Here is a 15,031-nt window from a genome sequence, read left to right on the forward strand (position 1 = left end):
ATATATATATATATATATATATATATATATATATATATATATATATAATATATCCTCTGAAGAAATAAAAGTATTTTCTGAAGTGTGGATGTGCCTCCCCTCCGGCCCCTGCTGACCCCCCCTCTGCTCTGTCCTCCAGTGTGTGAGGAGAGGAGATACAGCCAGCAGCAGCCCGCCACCACCTCCACCACCTCCATCCACGCCTCCACCCGTCAGCGGCCACCATGTCTGGGGGCTACGATGACACGGCCAGCCAGGAGGAGGGCTCCAGCGACAGCTTCTGGGAGGTGAGATCCCCCACGCTCTGCCCCCACCGCCGCAACCACGAACACCAACACCACCTCCACCTCCACCCACCGCAACCTCCACCTCCACCTCCACCAACACCACCACCACCTCTAGCTCCGAACCTCCACCGCACCCACCACCACCAGTATTTATTCCATGGGTAAAGCACTTATGGTCCATATATTACCCAAGTATTCTGAGCGTGGCTTCTTCTTTATCACTGAGTTACGGTCAGGTTCTGAAACCCCGTGACCGCGGTCCCTCCAGAGATAGGGAGAAGAACGGGGCTCTGATCTAAAACAGTCACCCAGAGCCCTCTCTGGAGGGCTGCTCCCCCCCAGGGGGGCGGGGGGGGGGGCCTGCGTCCGGTGGGGGGGGGGGCAGCCTGCTGCAGTGGCGCTGGGCGCTGACTCTGCAGCTGCTGCTGCTGCTGCAGTGCAGCGGGGGGATGAGGGGCTCAGCCCCCCGGGGGAGGGAACAGCACAGCAGGGTACGGTGTTCACCGCAGGGGGGGGTCTGGACGCTCAAGTCCCCGAGCGGCCGAAGGAGTGGTGCAGCGTAGCCGACCTGTTTCGGGGTTTGACCTCCATGCGAAATGTTCTGTGTTCGGGTCCAGATCTCTGCGGCGACTGTGAGTTGCTTTAGGGTCAAACTGTCTCGATGCTCGACGGGTCGATAGAAAGGTTGTTCCTTACTTTTGGGGACGAAGGAGCTGTGTCTCTCTCTCTCTCTCTCTCTCTCTCTCTCTCTCTCTCTCTCTCTCTCTCTCTCTCTCTCTCTCTCTCTCTCTCTCTCTCTCTCTCTCTCTCTCTCTCTCTCTCTCTCTCCAGCAGTCACGATGGGGAACGTTTTCACGTTCGGACGAATGGAATCGCAATATCTAAACGCCGACCCAAATACCCTCTCGTTGGTAGAGTCTAAGCTTCTACCGTCTCCATTTCTGGCAGCCCTTTTCTGTTGTTTACATCTTGGGTCCGGGCGAGCGAGAGAGTGTAGCATGAAGCAGCATGCCCGAGGCTAGCTGTACATTACATCACCGCTCATCCATCACTCCGGCACCTTCCCTGGAGCCACCCGGGAGGTCAGAGCAGATCAGACACGCGCTGCGTTATATTATGCTATGTTAGGTGGTTATTATGTAGGGAAACAGCGCTAATTACACACATCCCTCCCGATGCGGTGGTTGAAGTCGTCGTTAGCCTCAGGGCTGTCCCTCATCATTTGGTGGACCGTCTCTGTCTCTAAGTCTGAAGGAATGAAGACGTTTATGTCGTGCTTGGTGATGGCCGACAGACTCAGGAACAAATACAATAGTTGAGTTTATCCTAGGAATGGTTGATACTGCTGATAAACCAATAATGACAAATTATTCACTTTTTATGACAATAATTCTGTATGAACTGGTGGGTCAAAATTAAAGTGGTAATTTTCGCTCACCTTTGGCAAAAAGCAGTAATCTTTCCCAGAGACACAAACAGTGTTGCCGCTGACACACGTTTCATAACATTCATAACATTCATAATCCTACAAATAAAAGGGCTTTATCTGCCGGTCGCAGGCCTAATCACCGCTGTGTACCTGCTGTCCTCCTTCAGAGATAGATGGTGACCTATCTGACATTTATTAACTCGTAAATCTTCACCATTACTACCTTAAGACCATTTGATTTCGATGCAGATAGATGTATACCCTGGTCTTTTTATTGTACCCAACAATCTTTCCATTTGAACACCTACACGTCACACTCACATCGCTGGACAGCAAGCGTTTGAACCGGCAACCCCACAACCATAGAGCCCTGAGCACTATGCCAAAAAATTCAGGTGTCCCCTACCCTAGAGGACACCTGAAGTTAACGCGTTATCCTTAAGTAAACGCGTCATCGTGTTCTTTCCTCCCCAGGTGGGAAACTACAAGCGCACGGTGAAGCGGACGGACGACGGCCACCGGCTCTGCAACGACCTGATGAACTGCGTGCAGGAGCGGGCCAAGATTGAGAAGGCCTACTCCACCCAGCTCACCGACTGGTCCAAGAGGTGGAGGCAGCTGGTGGACAAGGGTGAGGGGCTAGGGGCTAGCAGCTAGGGGCTAGCAGCTAGGGGCTAGCTAGTGGACAAGGGTGAGGGGCTAGGGGCTAGCAGCTAGGGGCTAGCAGCTAGGGGCTAGCTAGTGGACAAGGGTGAGGGGCTAGGGGCTAGCAGCTAGGGGCTAGCAGCTAGGGGCTAGCTAGTGGACAAGGGTGAGGGGCTAGGGGCTAGCTGATGGATGAGGCTGAGCAGCAAGGGGCTAGCTGGTGGATGAGGGTTAGCAGCTAGGGGCTTGCTGGTGGATGAGGGTTAGCCGCTAGGGGCTAGCTGGTGGACATGGTGAGGGGCTTAGGGCTAGCTAGTGGACAAGGGTGAGCAGCTAGGGGCTAGCTGGTGGATGAGGCTGTGCAGCTAGGGGCTAGCTGGTGGATGAGGCTGAGCAGCTAGGGGCTAGCTGGTGGATGAGGGTTAGCAGCTTGCTAGTGGATGAAAGTCATCAGCCAGTGGCTAGCTAGTGGATTCGATATGCAGGGCGTTTCCCACAGTAGTAGTATCAGCTGTCGGTTCTTGTTTTCATATTTTCCCCAAACAAAAGCCTGACTGGAATAAGACTAGACTAGAATACTCAGTAATACAATGATGAAATCTTAAGCTATTGTAATATGTAATAGAGTATGCAATGTTATACTTAGACATGTTGTGCCCTGACATTTCTCTACAGTAAGATAATATGATAGCATACAATAACCTATTCTAGCCACCACCGTGTAAACCACTGGATCTTCATCCAGGTTCCTCAGGAAGATCCGTTCTCCCTCACAACCAAAGAACGGTTGAACCCTGCCGAACACAGCAGTAACATCCCCCCCCCCCTCTGAGCAGGCCCACAGTATGGCACGGTGGAGCGCGCCTGGACCGCCCTAATGGTGGAGGCGGAGAAGGTGAGCGAGCTGCACCAGGACATCAGGAACCGGCTCATGAGCGAGGACTTTGAGAAGGTGAAGACCTGGCAGAAGGACTCGTACCACAAGCAGATGATGGGCGGCTTCAAGGAGAGCAAGGAGACGGACGAGGGCTTCAAGAAGGCCCAGAAGCCTTGGGCCAAGAGGCTGAAGGAGGTGAGCGCTTGGTTTGGGGTTCTGCATTGGTTCTGTCCCAGTATAGTACTGGGCCAGGAGGCTGAAGGTGGTGAGGACCGCCGTGCTTGTTTTTGGTTTCTGCACTGGTTCTGTCCCAGTAGAGTACTGTGACTGGGTGGCACGTATATAGTATGTACTGTAATGCACGTTTATAGTCTTTACTGTGTACGGTTCGACACGAAACCACTGCCTTTGTGCATAATTTAGGCACATGTGAATAACAAGAACAGCAAACATGTCTAAAGGTTAAAATAAACAAGTAACTTGAGCTCATAATTGGGCCGCTAATGAGGCAAAGCAAACACAGAGATGAGAGCAACAACGTTTTGTGTAACCACTGCTACAACCACTACTGTTGCTCTTTGGTCTCCATTTTCATTTACATTCACGGCATTTAGCAGACGCTTTTATCCAAAACGACTTACATACCAACACACAACCATATATTGCTGTCGGTACAGTAAGGATGTTCATAGAACCAAGTGCCAAGCAATGACAATTGTCTTGTTACCAACGTACTCCGTCGTGGTTTAGCGTTAGCGTTAGCGTGACCCGTTTCCCGCCCTTTTTCCGCTAGCTCGAGGCCGCCAAGAAGAACTACCACGCCGCCTGCAAGGAGGAGAAGCTGGCGTCGAGCCGCGAGGCCAACGGGAAGGCAGACGCCGCCACCAACGCAGACCAGCTGAAGAAACTCACCGAGAAGATGGAGAAGTGCAAACAGGACTCGCAGAAGGTGAGGGCTTTGTGGCTATGTGGCTATTCACCCACCTGGCGGCCATCTTGGTTCTAAATGGTTTGGTGCTAAGATGGTCGCTAGGGTGATTCACCCACCTGGCGGCCATCTTGGTTCTGAATGGTTTAGTACCAAGATGGTCGCCAGCAGATAAGACGAACAATTCTCCGTAAGCAGAGCCATGGGAGAGAAAATATTATTTAAATATTATTTGAAACCGCAAACCACCAAGCTAGCCTTCTCAGATCCTGTTGTGAGGTAACCCAGTCAGAGGCTGAGTCCTGGTTAATGTGTGACTGACACCTCCTCCTCCTCCTAATAACACTTTATTAGCTGTGCTACGTTAGACTCTGACCCCAGCCCGGCGTGGTTGGATGACATTAGGGCCTTGACCTTCAACCTCTTAGGACGTGATCTTTCTGTGCACCAGAGAGCCATAAAGCACGTCACTAAAACCGCCTGATACCTTTTCTGTTTCACTGTATGTTCCGGTACACATGGTGCTCGCTACTATAATAGTAAATTATTGATCACCATGGATGCACTGTATTAGTTAATCAGTATCATTATTACCATGATAGTAATTGTTTTGCATTGTCGGTTGAAGACACATGCTAGCAATGCTAAAGGTTGAATTGATTGCTGCTAGCATGCTACAAATGCTAATGTAATAATTATGAACTGCTAACAAATCTAATGTGATAATCATTAACTGCTAGCAAGGCTAATATAATAATTCTTAACTGCTAACAACGCTTATGCACTGATCATTAGCTGCTAACATGCTAACAATGCTGATGTAATAATTATGAACAGCTAACAACGCTGATGCAATTATCATTAGCTGCAAACATGCTAACAATACTAATGTTAGCCTATGCTAATGCTAACAATAATGAAGCTTTCCAAAGGGACAAGCTGTGACTCTAATCTCCATAACCCCCCCTCCCGCCCCCCCCCCCCCCCCCCCCCCCCCCCCCCCAGGCCAGGGAGAAGTACGAGAAGAGCTTGGAGGAGCTGAACAGCGTCACCTCGCAGTACATGGAGAACATGGAGCAGGTGTTTGAGCAGAGCCAGCAGTTTGAGGAGAAGAGGCTGAGCTTCATCAGGGAGGTTCTGCTGGACGTCAAGAGGCACCTCAACCTCACCGAGAACCAAAGGTGAGGAGGGGCGAGTCTGGGAGGGGGGAAGACCAGGACGGAGGGATGGGAGATGAGATCAGATGGGCTTTATTCAGACGGATGGAAAGACAGGAATAAATGAAACAGATTTAAAATAAGAATATGCAAAGATCTGCAAAAGATCCACAAAATAATACGTCTGTGTACACCCAATACAGCAGTAGAAATGTAAACACAGAATGCAATGCCTTTACCCGCTAAATACTTTACATTTTACATGTTGTGGAGTGGGATCTCGGAGCGTTTCCGTGATATGTTCTGCTTTGCTGTGTCTGTCGACACAGCACTTGTGTGTGGTCTACTAGGGGCAGTGGTGAATGGACTGCATTTATATCGTGCTTTTCTAACCAGCGGCCCCTCGAAGCACTTTATAATATCGCCTAACATTGACCCATTCTGGCGCACATTCACACTGACGGCGGAGTCAACCATGCAGGGAGACAGCCAGCTCGTCAGGAGCAGTGAGGGTGAGGTGTCATGCTCAGGGACGCCTCAACACTCAGCTAGGAGGCGCAGGGGATGGAACTAGCAACCTTCGGGTTACCAGCCAACCCGCTCTACCTCCTGAGCCACATGCCGCCCATCTTGTGTTTCCGTCCCCGTTCTAACCCCGGTACTCTGTCGCCCCCCAGCTACGCCACGGTGTACCGAGACCTGGAGCAGGTGGTGACGTCCGCCAGCCCGCAGGAAGACCTGAAGTGGTTCAACGCCGCCCACGGGCCGGGCATGGCCATGAGCTGGCCGCAGTTTGAGGTCCGTAGCGCTCGGTCCCGGAGTGTTTCCGTGAGACGTTCTGCTCTGCTGTGTCTGTGGACCATGAGAGTTTCTTTAACGTTGACTTACAAAGACGTGCATCGGTGAAGTTACCTTCTCTTGAATTAACTGTTTTGTTATACATGGTACATTTTAAATGTGATAAGGAGTGAAGTTGCCCTAAGTGCTCTATAAGTAGAGATGTTCAGATAAAATGTTAGCGACTCTGATTCCTGAACTTTGGCCGCTATTTGTAGTCTTATAGTTAGGCGTGAGCATCCATGTTTTTCCGACTTGGTAGTTGGAACGCACGTAGCGTCGGAGACGACGCGTTTCCCATTCCGACTTTCGACCTCCGAGCGTTAACGAACGCAGCATAACACCGTAGTGTTTGTGATGTTCTGTGTAGTAAATGAGCTAGTCACGTGATGATATAGGATCGGCGCATAGACTCACCGATGCTGTATTTTAGGCAATATCGGAGGAAATTCCGATCCTGGTATTGGTATCGGAGCAACGCTATCTTTAAGTATCGATATCTAACGGGTCGTTATGTTGTGTCCCCAGGAGTACAACCATGAGGCGACACACAACATCAGCAGGAGGGAGAAGAGCAGGAAGAACCACGATGGAGTCACGCTGACCCACATGACCCCAGCCACGGACTCACCCCAGGGGGGAGGAGACCAGGCCAGGTAGGGGAGACACACGCGCACACACACACACACACGCACACACACACACACACACACACACACACACACACTCAGAGAGGAGAACCTTTGTGTGTGTCTCTGTGTGTCCGTCTGTCTATCTATCTTTAGTGTGTCTGTGTGTCTGGTGTTTATATCTGTGTGTCTGTGTGTCTGTCTACCTGTCTCTGTCTATCCATGACATTCAACCATGAAAGGTCAATGTTTTGACCTTTGCTTCCTCCTCCTCCCCCTGCTCCCCCTCCTTCTCCTCCTCCCTCTCCTCCCCCTCCTCCCCCTCCTTCTCCTCCCCCCCCTCCCCCTCCTCCTCCTCCTCCTACTTCGTCCCCCCCTCCCCCCTCCTCCCTCTCCTCCTCCCCCTCCCCCCTCCTCCCCCTCCTCCTCCCCCCTCCTCCTCCTCCCCCTCCTCCTCCTCCTCCCCCCTCCTCCTCCTCTTCCTGTTCCTCCACCTCCTCCTCCCCCTCCCCCCTCCTCCCTCCCCATCCCCCCCTCCTCCGTCTCCTCCTCCCCCTCCTCCTCCTCCTCCTCCTCCTCCCCCTCCTCCTCCTCCTCCTCCCCCTCCTCCCTCCCCCTCCCCCCCTCCTCCGTCTCCTCCTCCCCCTCCTCCTCCTCCTGCTCCTCCTCCTCCTCCTCCACCTCCTCCTCCTCCTCTGTCTCCTCTTCCTCCTCCTGCTCAGCCTGAGCAGCTCAGATAAGACCCAGGCGCGGCCAAACTCCGAGGAGTGGTCCGACGAGGAGCAGGGGGACCCCGACTCGGGGGGCCAATCCAACGGGGGCCCCAACCCCTTCGAGGAGGAGCCCGAGAAGGGGGTGCGGGTGAAGGCCCTGTACGACTACGACGGCCAGGAGCAGGACGAGCTGACCTTCAAAGCAGGTGAGGCCGTAATCTCGGTTCGTCTCGTGGTGGTGAGGTGCTGAGACTCTACCAGCTCAGTTGTAGAAAGAAATATCCTCAGAGCGATTCAGACCAACAACCTCCCACACACACACACAACATAAAGGACGTTATAGTGATCTTCATTCATCGTTTGCGTGGACGGAAAATGTGGTTTCTAAAGACGAGTCGGTTTTAATTTGAACACCCTGCTTGCGTGTGTAGCTACTACCTGAGCTGTAACATTAGTAGATGATTTAGAGACAGTGCCCCCTGGAAGCATGTGCTTTTGGGGTGAGATAAGGGAAAATATTAGATAAGGGTTAAATATCAGATTGGGACGCCCTTGGGTCGCGTCACAGGAGGAATGAGAACATCCGATGAAAGGTCGGAACCAAAGCCACTGCGGTCTTATCAGGCTGCGGAGCTCATCGCCCTAACGAGGAACCGTTAACGATGAGGGCCCCATCGTTAACGGGCTGCCCTGTGGGCATGACACCTATCGCTTCAGGAGGGACCGCTTCAACATGTACCCTCTCACCTTAGAGTTCAATTTAATTAAGTACGTCTGAAGTACACTCAAAGTGCTGTAAGAGCTCTGGGTTTCAATTAGGCTTGGATACCCTTGTGTACATTAAGTGAAAGTACACTTAAGTTGCACTTGGTCTTGTATTGTATTGTATTGATACTCTCAACGTTTAAAAGACTGTATTTCACATTTTCTGTTGAATACCCTTCAGATTGTAAATAAATTATTTACAATCCGAGGTAAAACCATTTATATAGTTTATTTCAGGGACGATTCTAGGCTGGATATTCAGTATTTCTTCACACTAGAACATATTAAGTGTGTTTTATTATTTTCCATTCTGTTTTATTGTATTCCCTGGTGCCCTTTTCTGTTCTGCTCTGTTCTATTACATTTAGTTCAGCTCTGTTCAACTTTATTATGTCACAGTCCATTCTGCTATATTTAACTCTGTATATAGTTGTTTATTAGTTTCTATAGTTAGATCATATTCTATTCTGCCCTTTTCTCTTGTATTCTGCCACATTAATTTCTATTCTATTCTAATATTTTGTTTACTCCTAAATGGTATTAGTTGTATGTTAGGTAAAATCAAAATCATCAATGACATTATAGGATTGAATCTAATCAATCAGGGGAGAATTCAATTCTGTCGAGCATTACTCGTTCACGTAATGCGCTGAGCGGAGTTCTCCCGATCAAACTTCTCCCGATCAAACTTCTCTCTGCGTTTGAGTGATTTCGGTAAGTAAACGATTCATCGCCATGGCTTATTTAGTGTTTCTGTGTCTGCATATCTTACCGTTTATCGTATGAATGTCCGAGCACTAACAAATCTGAGATCTTGGAAAAAAAGGCATCATAAAAACATTGGCGTTATAAGCTTTTCTGACACGGCTTCTATTGTGAGTCGTGCTTTTCCATTGAGCATCCAGCAAACACTTCTGGGTGAATGGACTACTTAAATACCGTATTTTCATAATCTATACTAGGTCTTTTTGTACATTTTTAAAGGAAGAAAGTGAAGAAACACAAGAAAGTGGGTGGAAGAACTTACTATAGTATTGACACCAATATTGATTCTAATTAGCTAACAACCATGTAAGTCCATGCAACCCATGGTTGATGTGGGTCTGAATATCCTTATAAGCCAGAGAAGCGTTCCTTCATCACTGAGGATAACTGGCAATAAGTGATGCATATCTTTCAGTCCTGATACGTGCTTTCTTTCCCAAGGGGATCAGCCAAGCTGTCAAATGTGAATACCGGAGGAGATGGCTTTGATCTGACTGCTGTTTAGTGGTTGGAGTCATCATGTTTGGAGGCCAGCGGTGATGCAGCCAGGTCTAATGCAGCACTGCATTAGACGTCTGTAATGAAGTGCTGCCGCTGGGAGTCGTGCTCTGTCTGTTTTGCTGTGCTTTGATTACCAGCGTACAGTTTTGCAAAGGTCCCTTTTGGAGAGTAATTCCAGCTTGTGCTAAACTGGAATTTTCTGGAACTGGAAGTGCTAAATGATTATACCGACATTGTCTTACAATTGTACATGAATCAGACTTTTAAAAACGATATAAATAATATATACATTTTTAAACTATATATAATTTTGGAAAATGTTTTAGATGAATACGAAGTAGACATTTGGATTGACTTTGCTTTTAGATGATTAGATGATTTCTACCTAAGATTTGATTCTTTTTTTCCAAAATAAAGTTTAAAGATGTTACAATTATCTGAGATACGAACTTTCTTTCAATAATATACACGTTTTATTTTGTTTAATATGGACTTAAATATTATTTGCATATGTTATGTACTAATGTCTTTGATTTATTCTAATTTATTAAATGTCCTTAATTTTGAAGTATCCCTATATTTCTTGTAATATATGTATGCAGTCAATAGTGGGCTAATTGTAATGTATTTATTTTGCACAATTTTTTAATTGAAAACACAAACTAAGCATCGATTAAATATATGCTTAAAACCAAAAGTATACTTAAAAATATGTATATATTTAGACTATTAGTGCAAGAATTGTTTATAATGTACACAGTGTTGCCACAAAACTGCCGCATTACGTAGTTGTTTCAGGAAGAACAATGTTGTGTTATGGGAAATCAATGTATTCCCGAATTTGAGAGTACATCCTACCTGATCCTTACTAAGGCGTACTTATTTACCAGTACTGAAGACTAGTTCGCTGTTTCCTGTCGTCATTTCCACCCCTGATGGGTGGTCAGTTACAAGTACCAAAGACTAGTTCAGTTTTTTGTCATTCCCACTCTAACAGGTAGTTACCAGCACTATAGACTAGTTCAGTGGTTTCTGTCATTGCCACTCTAACAGGTGGTTAGTTACCAATAGTAAAGACTAGTTCAGTGTTCTGTCATTCCCACTCTAACAGGATGGTTAGTGACCAGTACTAAAGACTAGTTCAGTGTTCTGTCATTCCCATTCTAACGGGATGATTAGTTACCAGTAATATAGACTAGTTCAGTGGTTTCTGTCATGTCGTTCCCACTCTAAGAGGTGGTTAGTTACCAGTACTAAAGACTAGTTCAGTGTTTTGTCTTCCCCCCTCTAACTGGTGGTTAGTTACCAGTACTAAAGACTAGTTCAGTGTTCTTGTCATATCATTCCCACTCTAAGGTGTGGTTAGTTACCAGTCCTAGTTCCGTGTCTCTGTCTCGTCATCACTAACGTCTGGACCGACTCTGTTCCCAAGGTGACGAGCTGACCAAGCTGGAGGACGAGGACGAGCAGGGATGGTGCCAGGGTCGCCTAGACGACGGCCAACTGGGCCTGTACCCCGCGAACTACGTGGAGCCCGTCTAAAGCTCCGCCCAGCCGCCGCACCCGGACTCTGTCCGTCGCCCAATCATAGCGGCGCTTCGCCAGAGTCCTCAGCGCTTTCCTCACTTCCTGTCCCGTTCCCACGGCAACAGGAGTCCCCTGGCCTCCGAAGGGTCATCACTCCTCAGAACCCTACTGCTAAACCACGTCCTGTATGTCTGAGGGCGTGTCAGGGGTGTGGCCACAGGGAGGGAGGGCCCCCTTCCCCCCCCCCCAAATAAACGCCTGCCACTTTAGTTAATCAGTCGGTGGGACTTTACCTTGTTCATCAAAGTCTAGACACGGGAATGCCATCGTCTTGGACAACGAATCTGCAAGGACTATTGCACGGAAAAACCTGAACTCTGGCCCAGAGAAATTTTAAAGAATACGATGGCACACGACAAAAAGTGCACCTTTTCTGCTTTGAGTGTGAGATTTGCGTTCTCCAGACGGCTCTAAACAGGTCCGGTGTCAACTTCACACTGTCCCTCGAGAAGGAACCCAACCACTCCACTCCGTGTCAATGTGTGCAGTCCCATCTCTGTAGTGAGACTCACCACACAGTTCGCTATCTTATCAGAACACGTGTCACTCTACCATTAGCTCTGTGCAGTCTCATCTCTGTAGCAAGACATCACACAGTACGCTATCTTGTAACTCCTACCACTCGCTGTGTGCAGGCTAGACGCACCGCACAGTACTTCCTCTCTTAACAGAACGCAGAGGAACAAGTCCCTGCTAGCTTCGGTGAGCGATGCATTGTGCATCTCCTCGTGTACATATGTCTTTCTTTTTGCTTGTACAGCCTCTTGTTTGCATTAAACTCAACGTGAGCCGCCCACTCTCTCTCTCTCTCTCTCTCGACAGCATGTCGGCTCAGACCTGCTGAGTTCCCCTCAGGTGAGACCGAGGGAGAAGCGACCGCTGACCGTCAGCAGGTGCTTCTGTGGTGGAATCACCTGAGCTGTCCTTTTTGGGGAACAGTATTATGATGTGCGATCACAAGGCCGCGCAAGGATTGTGTGCGTAAACATTATTTGCCCTGTACAATGGGAACACACTGACCTTATCTTCTCCGTCTGGTTCTTCTTTGTTGGTGTTTTTTTTTTTTTTTAACGAGTCAGCGGCGTAGCGACGCAGAAGCCATGAGACTGACACCCTGCCCCCTGCTGGTGGGAGTGGGAAATACAAGGGGAGTTTTGTTTTTTACCGTGCGACTCATGATATGTGTACCTGCTCCCGTCTAATGATGACGTTAGTGGAACTGAATCAACGGTTCCTCTCCTTTCGCTCTGTCCAGTGTCCGCATGCAGAATCTCTCATAATGCAATTTGAGCTCAGACTGAATAAAGTTTTTTTTTTCTTTACGACTACTGAAGCGTATTTCAGTTAATTTAAGCTAAGTTGCTAAAAGCAGCACACAGGCTTAACGGCTTGTAATGGCTCTTCAACATCACACCTGGTGGTCAAATAGGAACCATTTAAACACGACAGTAGAAAATACTTGAACCCTTTTTGTTTTAATCCAACAAAAAAGCTAAATGTATTCTGACACATTTTCAAAAACCTACCCTTGTGAGCAGGCTTTATAAATCCTAAATCGCTTTTTAGGGTTAGGGTTAGGGTTCCGACTCTCAACTGGTTCCAAAGACGAGTGAATAACTGCATGTTGTTAGTTCCAGTAGGTGACATGACACCAGGCTTTTGTCACCAGTTGGACCATAGCAGACTGGGAACGCGATACCCCTCCACTATCACAGAGGGGGTCATATTACGGACGCCAGCCACAAAAACAACAGAAAGAGAGAGAGGGAGAGAGAGAGAGAGAGAGAGAGAGAGAGAGAGAGAGAGAGAGAGAGAGAGAGCTCTCTAATGCCAGCGCGGAGGAAAACGTAACAGTAGCCACCGCTGAAATATTGATGATGAACCGTCATTCCGCTGCGCTAGTGTTTCGTATCGGGCCTGAACGTATTATTCTGTCTCGGGATGCCAGGTTTCATGATGGATTTGCTACTTTCAGTTGCTTTTTTATGGCTCTCTATCGGCGTTGATGCGGTGGTCGTGTTGGCCTTTTGGGGGGAAATGAGCTGAGCTAGGCTAGGCTAGGCAATGTTCCATAAACCTCAATCCGATAAACAGGGCTATTGAACATTGAACAACAATAAGTTTATAATGGTGCCACTATCCTACCTGTTTTCGATATTTATTTATTTTCATGACAAATCGACAAATATGGTAAGGCACTGTGATTCCCAGGTCACTGGTGGGATATCATGATCTTTAAAAAACATATTTTATGTTTTTTATCTCTAACGTATGAGAAAATTGGTGGACCTCAGTGGGTCTTTGGTCTTGGGTGGTGGGTGGTGGGTCTTGGGGCGGGCTGTCATTTCATACTGTCAGAAATGTTGACAGTATGTCAATATACATCAGAATACATCGGAAATGTTAAAAACTCCTGAGTTTGCTGCCTGCCTGGGGAGGGTGGTAACATCTCTCCCACCGCTAGAGGTAGCCATTACACCCATTACACACACACACACACACACATGCTGCCTCTTCAGAGGAGAACCCTTTTTTCCCAAAACAAAGACATTCTGGAAGAAAAAGCTGTTATTTCACATTTAAATATTTTAATTTACATATGAAAACGACTTTAATCAAAAGATCGTGTCACCTTTGAAGATAAAACTGGTTGGAGTATATAAACGTCTGCTTCACTTTGGCAGAGGGTTCGGAACCATTTGACATAATTAAGTGGAGCAATTTACTATCGTAATTTCAAAGACAAAGAATGAACTCTAGACTCGTTATAGTTCAGATTGATGCCAAAGGAAACACTCAAGGCAAACAGAGGAGTGTTGCGGAAAGACGAGAACCGTATGAGATCTTCACGGTCTCTAATTCAGGCGGTGTAATATTAACTGGGAATATCGCAGACACCGTAAAATGTTGATTTAACGACATTTGTTCAGGCGACGTATCTATCTAAATATCTCTTCGGCTGATACCCGTCGTATCGAGTCAGTCAGGGGAAGGCATTTATAAACTGCAAGTGCAAACATTTCCAAAGAACAGACTCTCCAAACACAACGGAATCTCATACAGCATAAACATTAAGTGTTGTCTTAACAAGAAATACATACGAGGCCTCCTGATCTAACTGTCATTGAGAGAGAGAGAGAGAGAGAGAGAGAGAGAGAGAGAGAGAGAGAGAGAGAGAGAGAGAGAGAGAGAGAGAGAGGGACAGAGAGACAGAGAGAGAGAGAAACAGAGAGAGAGGAACAGACAGACAGATAAGGAGAGAGAGAGACAGAGAGAGAAACAGAGAGAGGAACAGACAGACAGATAAGGAGAGAGAGAGACAGAGAGAGAAACAGAGAGAGGAACAGACAGACAGATAAGGAGAGAGGGAGAGAGATAAATAGAGAAAGAAACAGAGTGAAAAAAAGAGAAACAGAGAGAGAAAGAAAGAGAGAGGGACACGTTCCCCTGATCAAACAATCAGTAAAACAGTCAGACATCGACGCTATCGTATATTAAAGAGCAGGCATAGCCTCCTATATTGTTTCCTTTGACGCATGAGTCAACTTTAATGAGAGGCGGTGGTGGTGTCATTGTTCACATAAGCACGGGTGGAGGGTGGAGGATGAAGGAGCCATAACGCGGGGTTGTCTTAATGTCTTCAACGAACCGCTGCGACCGTGGCCAGCTGTTGTTGTCCCTCTGGGAGGGGCCCCGAAGTGAGGCCATTTAATGGGATCAGGAAATAAAGTCTGGTGTTTACTCTGGACGAAGGCCAGGGCCCCACCCTGCCCTGACGGAGAAGCTCGCCTCATTCTCCTCCTCCTCCTCCTCCTCCTCCTCCCCCTCCTCCTCCTCCTCATCCTCCTCCTCCTCCTTCCCCTCATCCTCCTCCCCCTCCTTCCCTTCCTCCTCCTCCTCCTCCTCCTCCT

The 15,031-nt window shown here is 48.0% G+C and overlaps 1 protein-coding gene across 4 annotated transcripts in view; it reads left to right on the forward strand.

Moving 5' to 3' along the window:
• Positions 1-12,448, forward strand: part of LOC115557589 (protein kinase C and casein kinase substrate in neurons protein 1) — a 29,138-nt gene extending 16,690 nt beyond the window's left edge. For 3 of the 4 annotated variants that reach the window (XM_030375513.1, XM_030375512.1, XM_030375514.1), the window contains exons 2-10: positions 140-287; positions 2,191-2,347; positions 3,198-3,433; positions 4,032-4,187; positions 5,172-5,347; positions 6,001-6,121; positions 6,689-6,816; positions 7,512-7,708; positions 10,966-12,448. In XM_030375513.1, the coding sequence (XP_030231373.1) occupies positions 225-287; positions 2,191-2,347; positions 3,198-3,433; positions 4,032-4,187; positions 5,172-5,347; positions 6,001-6,121; positions 6,689-6,816; positions 7,512-7,708; positions 10,966-11,075 (1,344 nt within the window). In that variant the 5' untranslated portion in view covers positions 140-224 and the 3' untranslated portion in view covers positions 11,076-12,448. Of the gene's footprint in view, positions 1-139; positions 288-2,190; positions 2,348-3,197; positions 3,434-4,031; positions 4,188-5,171; positions 5,348-6,000; positions 6,122-6,688; positions 6,817-7,511; positions 7,709-9,473; positions 9,975-10,965 lie in introns of those variants that run through there. The other variant, XM_030375515.1, reaches the window with a different exon arrangement.
• Positions 12,449-15,031: the final 2,583 nt, after the last annotated feature.

The sequence above is a fragment of the Gadus morhua genome, chromosome 13 (genome assembly GCF_902167405.1).
Source record: "Gadus morhua chromosome 13, gadMor3.0, whole genome shotgun sequence".
NCBI classification, from domain to species: domain Eukaryota; kingdom Metazoa; phylum Chordata; class Actinopteri; order Gadiformes; family Gadidae; genus Gadus; species Gadus morhua.